Genomic DNA, 9,585 nt, shown 5'->3' on the forward strand with positions numbered 1-9,585 from the left:
TGCAAAAGAGTTATTGGTAAATGAACCTTGAGGATACAATGAAGCTCAATGACTATCTACGTTTTACATTAACGGAAACAGTCTACTGAGTACTGAGCAGAGCATAACAAGGATATCAATTTTTATAAAGAAATTTTATAGTAATTCTTTATAGAACAATCTAGGAATATAAAAGATGGTGAGAGAAATAGAACTGACTTTGTTTATATGTTTTGGGTGTATCCTACAAAAATTCATAAGGGCAAAACTACTCAAATGGATACTCATATCATTAGCAATAAAAATAATTATTCAATAGATATCTACTTGAATAATTATGACTATTTATAACTTATTTATAGGGACATAACTTTTGATTATTTATAACTTTTCATTTGTAACTATTGAAACACTATATATATATTTAAAATATTCCAACAAAGGATGGAAGTCAAAATTGTTATTGGAGATGTTTCATGAAGTTAGATTGGGATGGCTGATTCTTTAGCAAAATCAGGATGCATTTTATCAGAAATGTTTTATGCAGCTTGGTGACTACTCATACCACCCTGTTGTTGCTTTTGGTGCTTGCTGCTTGGCTTTACTATGTGACTTTTCCATGAGTTACTTTCTGTTTTTTATAGCTTTCCTTTGGCCTTGTATTCAGTGGTTTTCCATTTATTTTAACTTTGTGGATACCTAGTACATTGGTTATTGGTTAAATTCTACCATACATTAAATTAAGAAAAGATGAGAAATATTTGGTTATTGGTCAAATTCCTTCATACATTAAACTAGGAAAAGAATTGAAAAGAAAAATGCCACAAGAAGTGAGATTAACTTCAACATGTATAAATTTTATTAGTTTTATACCATTATTATAACTTTTTCAGTTAAGAAAATATTTTTAGGAAAACATATCAAACAACAAAAAATATTTTGCACAGAATCATTCAAATACTAAAAATATTATATTTTCTAAAAAGTTAATCCATGAACGGTACGATTGGCCCAGAGGGACCTCTCAACTTACAATTTGCTTGACAAGTGGACTCACTCATTAACCGTCACATCAGATCTCAACTATCACGTCCCATCCAATATTACTCAAGGCACGTCACAGCGCTACTCTACTTAAACCTATGGCACCAGACCCCTTGACCACTTACCCCTGGCCCACCAATAGTGACCCGACACTTGATACCTCAGGACAGGGCATAACATGTAGATAAGCCTCATGGCTTAAGATTGGATGCAAGCAACCTACATCTCCTCTTTTACTATCTCACTCCAAGCTCTGTCTTCTTCTCCCTATCTTTTACTCCAACCACACTTTCACTCTTTCACTCTATCCTAAAAAGGGTGAACCACCTATCTCCGCCCCCTACTCTTTGAATCAACAAGTTCGAAAACACGTCAATGACGACAGTTGCCATCATTGACGATTCCAATGTGCAAAATATACCAACTAATATTGGCGTTTCTAACGAAAATTAATTCAGAACTAAAGCAAATATGAACATACGAGAGAACCTTGAATGGACAACAAAAAATGGCAATCAAAATGTATTCATTGAAATCTGCGTGTATGTTTCTGTGTATGATTTCTTTGTCTATAAACAATGCTAATTTATATTCATTTTATACAATAAAAAATACAAACCTAAGGTATATTAATTCTATCCTTTGGATAGCAATCAATGAAAATCTGACGATGAAATTTAATACTCTGCAGAAGCCTAAAGAGCATGATACTTTACAAGAAAGAAATATGGTCAAAAGAAGGAACAAAATCACCTTATCATCGCCTTGGATGGTCCAAGATCGGACTCATTTCTACTTCTACAGCTGCAGACTGACTCTGAGCCCAAAACTTCTCTGCTTCCCGTGCAATCTGAACATCGCAAGGTGCATAAAACTGATAAAGAACTTTCACGACAAATCGAGGTATTAGTGCAGTGACAATGATGGCAAGTAAACAGAACCAAAACAATCTGGTTTTCGCAATTTCAAAAATGGCCCTGTCAAAACAAATAATAGGTTGCCAAGGATCAGAAACTATAAGCAAGCAAATTTAACTAACTTCAAATGAATCATTTACTAAAATGGATGGTTGGCATGCTAATTTATGGCAACTCATTAGCCTTATAATGTAGAATCAATTGCAGACAGTTCTTATACCATTAATTATTGCCAATTTCATAAGGCCTAGAACATAATAACCTATATTTACTCGAACTCAGGTATGTGGTGGATACGAGTATGTATCTGACATGAGTATGTTCAACATTTTCAAAGTTTTTCCATGTATTTGGTAGGTCCTTGGAGGCCTCATACCAATGTCTGAAAATATGTTCGACATGGGTACTTAAAAAAAAAAGAGTTGGAACACTGTAGATAATAACCTCATGGCTACAGCTAAGAGCACGGAAACTCTGAAACTTGGGGACAACAATATTTATATGCAAAAAAACACCCCAAAGCACATCTATATGTTACATGGAGGTAACAAAGTAAACTTGAACCTGAAAACCTGTCCAAGAGCCCAAACGTAATCTAATTCGAGATGAATAAAACGAAAGACTCAGACGCAAAGAATCAGAGAACCTGATCCCTAAAAAATCCAGACCTAAACCTAAAATAACTCACCCAACAACACCTAATTGCCACCTCTATATGAATGCACTAGTATATATATTTTAGTAGAATACTTCTGTTGTATAGCAGGTAAGGAAAAATAATAATGTTTTTAGATATGTTAATGTGGAAACTGTCAAAACCTATTATCTTGACACTATTCACCTACATGCTTAATTAAAATAAATCTGATGTAAAAGGGCTTACCAGTAACCAACTAAAGATGGTATAGCATCTATAACGATAACGCAAATAAAAGTTGCGATTATAGATCCCCAAATGGCTGCATGAGTTATCCAATTCCAGTGGATGACATCCATGGCCAAGTGTAAATTAACCAATATAACTACTGCAAGAGTCCAAAGATCTCCAATACTTGCAGCATCAATGGTGCTGCCCCAGTATGCGAGAAGAGGAATGAAAAAGACAACCACACTTTGATAGAGAGTATCGAGCATTGTTATCCAAAAGAGTGTTTTGTTATAGCATTCATCTCGGTGCCCGGCCCCATACAGCTGAGGATGCTTTAAAAGTGTGAGTCGACTTAGGTCCTTGTCAAGAATACCGACAACAATTGTAGGCACCGATGTGTAGATTACAGAATACAACACACTGCTCCACTCATTGATTGCAGTGGTCAAAGTGAAACAAGTGAAGAGCACATACCTGCAAAGAACATAGAGAAGTAAAAAAGTGCTCATCCATAGATGAAAATCCACCCTAATTGACCAAAATCTGATTCCAAGTCTATTCCAAAAGTGGAAATTATAATCTTGAATAAATAGGGATAAAAAAATCAAATATCTTTATCCTAATGGAGCAAAGGAAGAATTTTACTATACATATGTATATATGAAATGATGACATTTTATTGCCTCAACCCCACTTTTGGCCTCGTTAGGACAAAAAGATACCGTCCCTAAGCCAACCATCTATTGTAGGTTGAATATCAGCATTTAGTACACATAAGAAGATTTGTATCTGGAAAATAAAATAACTCACCAAAATAGAACAAGGACGAACACTGCATTCCTGTAAAAATTGTATAGTATCATGTAGCCCATCCGCTGGTAATTCCAATGCCCATGGACAAACAACAGAGGAACTAAGAATCTGAACTGACCCATTGCAAAATCGGATGCCATTACAGCTTGCCTACCCTCTTGGCCACTAATGCCAACTCCCACATCCGCCATTTGGATCATTGAAACATCATTAGCACCTGTGAAGCATCCAGTAGCATTGCTTAAATCAGCAAAACGAAATCAACTGAAATTCAAGAGAATGATGATTACCATTCTCTTTTTTTATCGTAAGATTATGATTAGAAAATCAAGAGAATGATGATTACCATCTCCAATGGCAAGTGTCATGTCTGAGGTCCTCTTCTTTACAAGGGAAATGATTCCGGCTTTCTGTAATGGGGCCACCCGACAACACAAAACCACAGAACAATTACAGGCTAACTCGAAGAGCTGCAAGCAAAGATGAATAATAAAGTCACATCACCATGCAGGATAGTAGAAAAGTGAAAAAAAAAAAAAACAACGGCAAGTTGACGACTCCTTACCCTTTCTTCGAGTTCACTGTCAAGAATATAAACAAGGCTGGTACCATCAATAATCAATGCTACAGGTGTTGAACCAGTTCCCAAAGTTCTACCAGTTTCATTTGTAGTGCCAGACGTAGTTGTAAGTTTCTTAGACATGATGATGGCATCTTCTAAACTCTTTCTGCATGATTCCTTAGAGTTGCTGTTAACTATAACTTGTGTCATTTTACTGGTCAACAGCTTTGAGGAGTATCCAATTGATATGGCAGTTTCTTGCTTGTCCCCAGTCAACACCCATACTTTGATCCCAGCTGTTCTAAGAGACTCAATGGCTTCTGGAACTCCTTGCTGTAGTTTATCTTCGATACCAGAGGCACCTAATATGCAAAGATTGCTTTCGATATTGCTTGCAATCTTACGAAGCAATCTGGCTCTACCCATTAAAGCAGTGCTAGCCACCTCAAATGCAGAATGCCATTCCTCAAATTCTGAAGTACTCAGTTCTCTCATCCCAATGACGAGTGTTCTCAAGCCTATTGAGGAGTAAGACTGCAGATGGGCTTCGGTTGCACGAATTATACTCGTATTCAGAGATCTGTCTATGACACTAAACATTGTTGTGTCAGCTCCTTTTACAAACACTTTAACGGATTGGTTTGGGAACCCCAATATAACAGACATCCTCTTCCGATCACTATCAAACTCGTGCAAACCCAAAACATTGAACCTGCATGACCCAAAACATTTTTATTCAACAATGAAAACTTAATATAAATGAAGTCCAGGAGTACAACCAGCATTCCTTTAGTATGATTATATACTATATAGTATATATACACTTTTCTTCTCCCAAAGCAAGAGAATTTTCAATGCCAGTCCCTAAATATTACAATATCCCAACCTCCAAGTGTCTTGAATTTTTTTTTTTTAAAAAAAGGAAAAAAAAAATGATGATACTAAATCCAAATAGGTATTTACATACATTTCACCTACCTCAGTACTTGGTAAACATGTAAAGATTAACATAAAAAAATGCCAATAACCTCAAACAATATAAAACTAAGATTAATCCATGAAAAATAAAGTTCATAGAAGTCGATCAAGCTCTCTTCCCAAGAAATACTAGTTATTTTCACTTGTGCAGATTAAGAATGTAGTTTTCAAACCATCACTTTATTATTGCAAAAGTAGTAGAGGAAGCTTCTCCAAAGGAAATATATATACTGACTATCCAGAAAAATAAAGGAAATTCACATGTCTGCTTCATGGTATAATATGTTCCATAAAATTTTGACCCTCTAGAAGTTCCTATCACAATTAAAGCACTCTGTTCAAGCATTTACAGTAAATACCGACACCAAAAACTCAAAACAAATCTAGTAGCAATTCCTGTATTGATGCTGGCAGAGGTTATCACAATATAATGATACAACAGAAATGGTGGAAACAAAACTAAGAAGATAGAAGTCAGCACTTGATATTTACCTTTTCCTTTCTCCTTGAATGTCAATAACAATATGGCCAGAGGTTCGCTCTATCAGCATAAATCCATATGCTGCGGCAGCATAAACCAACGCCTGTTCATCTGGAGACTCGCCTTGGTAATCTATCAACTTCAAAGTAGGATCAGGTGTATCCACAATTATTGGCACAATAGTATTGCAAGCTGCCAGTGCAAGGAAGAAATCATGGACATAACTGCCTTCTTTTGTCTCTTTTCCATTCCTAACATATTGTAGAAGCTCAGGGTCAGTCTTTACTACCATCTTCGGCCTCAAAACCTGCCCATCCGCTAGATAAGAATAAAAGAGTTTAAGTTAGAAAATGCTAAACAAACCTCAAATAAATTTCTTTCTACACAGACGTATTACCAGAGATAAATTTTTTGTTTACCTTGGACAAAGTAGCCATCTTTCTGATCTTGTGAAGTTGCCTTTCCACCATTGTAATCTACTCCCCAAATGCTTGCACACTGGAATTCCATCATGTTCTCAGTAAGCGTACCAGTTTTGTCAGAGAAAACATATTTTATTTGTCCTAAGTCCTCATTTATATTCAAAGCCCTACACTGAAATCTTGTATTTGAAGACTCATCATACATCTCAGCATCTCGAATCATAAAGTAAGCCTGACCGACCCGGACTAACTCCATGGAAATATACAGTGAGATAGGAATCATTATCTGAAACACAATTACTGACATGAGGAATGTGAAAAATATTTCCAATCCCCATCCATAATAATTATAATTTTTTTCTTCATCCTCAGAGAAGTCCTTTCTTCTATAAAAGGGCAAGTAATCCAACTCATCCCTGTGGCGTCTCAACCAAACAGCAGCACAGACAGAGACAACTGTACACAATGCAACAAGAAACAGTGAAAGGAAGATGATCTCCAAGTTCATATGGGTCTCAAGTCGGCTCCTCTTTGATGGAGCCCCTGAGTTGTTAAGCATTGCTTTGGTCTCACTGCCAGCATACACAGCAACTCCAACTGCCCAAGTAGTGTTTTTGAGCTCACAGCCACGAAGTATAATATTAGAGGGACCAAGGGACACTTGTTTTCCATCAACTTCCATGTTAGCCTGAAACCCATATATGTTCCTGTTGGGTTTCTCACACTTGATCAACCCAGAAACATTTTCCTTTTCGGGAATCTTCTGAAGAGTCTCCTGTTTGGCATATCGTGTCTTCAAATTAGACTCTCCATCCAAATTAGTAGTCTGCACGTATGCAACTCCTGTCGGTTCACTAGTTGAGAGTAGAACCATATCACAAGGAATAGTTTCATTAGCTTGAATCTTGATTATCTCACCAACCTGAATGTTCTTCCATTTCTTTTGCTGAAATTCATTATTAACCAAAACCAATGCTAGCCTTTTATTCTCAATCCTGTCTGCCCTATGGCGCCTGTAGTCCTCGTATGCGTCTTTAACAGCAGTAACCAGAAGGACAAATGCCAATGGCAAAATGGAAGCTGTACGGCCGAATACAGCAAGCTGAGGCAGCTGATTGAGCACTGCGATCACAAGGAAGTATACATAGGCAACTCTATGAAACTGCTCGAACAAGTTCCTAGGCAAAAATGTTAGGATTGAGTACTTTGCGGTCCGAATAGAATTCCCAGCAAACTTAAACCTCTCATTTGTGTTGACAGGATCATTTATATGTACCAGCCTAGCATCTTCATCATTGATCTCTTTCTGTGACATGCTATATGTCTCTGACTCAGCACCTTGAGATCCATATCTCACAGGCTTTGGTCCCACATCACTAAAGTTCACTTCTCTAATCGAACTCCCTCCCAAAGATTTGGAACGAGCAGAAAAATTACTCCTCCTTGATGAGGAACTTAAGGCAGGTTCAATACAACACAAATTCTCAACAGGGGTTTTTGAGTCCATCCCAGAAACAAATCCAGGATCCCCCTTGTTCAACTTTCTTCTCTAAAATCAGAGGGGTATAAAATAAAGTAACAAAAAAAAAAGAATTCTAGAGAAACCACTTTTGAGGCTATGATCTATGGACCAAAGACATCTCCAGCAGCTCAAAGGTCAAGAAAAAAACAAAATTCACGAAAGACACCCAGAATATGATTTGAAACAAATTTGCTAAAAGACCAAACTTGAGCAAAAGATATTAAGAAACAAAAAAACAACCCAGAATTCAAATTCAGCAGAGTAAGATACACCCAAAATGATTTACACACATGAACACATGATACAAATACAAGAACAAACAAGAAAGAAAGGTAGGAAGGAAGGAAGAACCTTGAGTTGATGATCGTGGTGGGAATATAATTTAAAAGTAACTTTAGCAACAAGAAATTGAAATTGAAAGGGATGAGAGGATATCTGTACAATGAAAGGGAGAGGGTGAGGTTAAGAGGGCTGCTTTGTAATCTGTTGTTGTTGGTGTAAAGGCGTGTTTGAAAGAGGGAAATGTCCAAAGTCAAAGGCATTTGCAAATGGAAAGGAGAGGAGAGGGAGGGCGGCTTTTGCAATGAAAGAGTAAGGAAGAGTCTTAATGGGGTGGTGACAAAGGAAGAATCAATATTCAAAACCCAACCATTTTTCTCATTTGACAATCAAGTCTTGAAGATTACCTAAACCTGGTCTTCACGTAGAAGAAGGTTCTTCGATAGTGAGAGAAACTCAATATCTTACTTTTTCTATTTCTAGAAAGTCTAGGGGCTCACTTTGCATTTACACCATAATATTCTTGTTTCTACACGCTTTGAATGCAAACTCTTTTTATTTAATTATATTAAATGTTTTTGGATAAAACAAGTTAAGAAACTTAAATGAAATTAAAATAATAGAGTTTCATTTTTTATATAAAATATTTTCATAATAAATTTATCCACCCTCTTATTTTTTTATATAAATAATTTAAAATATTAATTAATTAAGAAAATAGTAAAATTATATACGAAAAAGATCCGTTTGTTATAATACCCGTCAGTGCCGCCTAACCAACCGACTGCACCACCGTTTTTCCCCCTAATTATGACCCAATCAGTTTTTAATTTTTTTTTTAAAAACACTAATGATTGGGTCATGATTAGAGGGAAAAGAGGGTGTCACTAGAGATGTTCAAACTTCGATTAAAGCTGAAGTAATTGATTGAATTGATCTAATTCGGTTAATTGGTCGATTAAAGATTTTTTCGAGTTTTGATTAACGGTTAATTCGGTTTGAAATCTGATAATTAATCAAACTTAATAAATAATATTATATGTTATATATTATATATTATATGTATTAGGTTATTACTAGTTAGGTTAATCTAGTCAAATGAAAATTATAAATTTAATTTTTTATGTGTTTTATACTTGTTTTAACCAAAACAAAGCTTATAAATTTCAGTTAATTGACAGAATTAATTAAAATATTTTAGTTTAGTTAATTTTTTTTTAAAAAAATTTAGTTTAATTAACGATTAAAAAATTAAAAAATTCGATTAATATTAATTTAGTTCAATTAATACGATAGTGGCAGGTATTATAACAAATGAGTGATTTTCTATTATAAAATATTAATAAAATATACGAATAAGAAAAAAAGAATGACGAGAAAAATCCAAAATTAGAAAAGAGAATTGATTGGCATTAATTAAAGGAGGCTTCCATTAAGGAAAGTTGGCAGAAAGAAATTACAAAGTTGTTTGATATTTCTTTATTGTCAAGTTTTAACAACTACTTTATTTATTTATTTATTAAATTAATCAAATTTGGCTGCTATTTTTCCTATTTCTTTAATAAGAAAATTAATTGATTCTGTAGTTTCATAATAAACAAATTATTCACGTGTTTTTTATTGTTGCCATTTATTTATGTGTCCACTTATAGTTATCTAGAAGGCCATACCATTATTTTATAACTAAGGTATATTTTTGTATTTGTATTCTTTTCTCCAT

At 35.0% G+C, this 9,585-nt stretch overlaps 1 protein-coding gene across 2 annotated transcripts; it reads right to left on the minus strand.

Moving 5' to 3' along the window:
* Nucleotides 1-1,532: 1,532 nt before the first annotated feature.
* Nucleotides 1,533-8,355, minus strand: LOC107927553 (phospholipid-transporting ATPase 1). 2 transcript variants are annotated; one of them, XM_041114472.1, is made up of 8 exons: nucleotides 7,938-8,302; nucleotides 6,062-7,186; nucleotides 5,654-5,960; nucleotides 4,187-4,895; nucleotides 3,968-4,091; nucleotides 3,619-3,838; nucleotides 2,824-3,282; nucleotides 1,533-2,000 (listed from the first exon to the last, which is right to left on the minus strand). In XM_041114472.1, exons 2-8 carry the CDS (start codon nucleotides 6,936-6,938, stop codon nucleotides 1,781-1,783), a joined length of 2,916 nt encoding a protein of 971 aa, XP_040970406.1. In that variant the 5' UTR covers nucleotides 6,939-7,186; nucleotides 7,938-8,302; the 3' UTR covers nucleotides 1,533-1,780. The 2 variants fall into 2 exon arrangements, with proteins under 2 accessions (XP_040970406.1, XP_040970405.1); XM_041114471.1 differs by having other exon boundaries at nucleotides 6,062-8,355.
* Nucleotides 8,356-9,585: the final 1,230 nt, after the last annotated feature.

Source organism: Gossypium hirsutum, chromosome A05 (assembly GCF_007990345.1).
Source record: "Gossypium hirsutum isolate 1008001.06 chromosome A05, Gossypium_hirsutum_v2.1, whole genome shotgun sequence".
Classification (NCBI taxonomy): domain Eukaryota; kingdom Viridiplantae; phylum Streptophyta; class Magnoliopsida; order Malvales; family Malvaceae; genus Gossypium; species Gossypium hirsutum.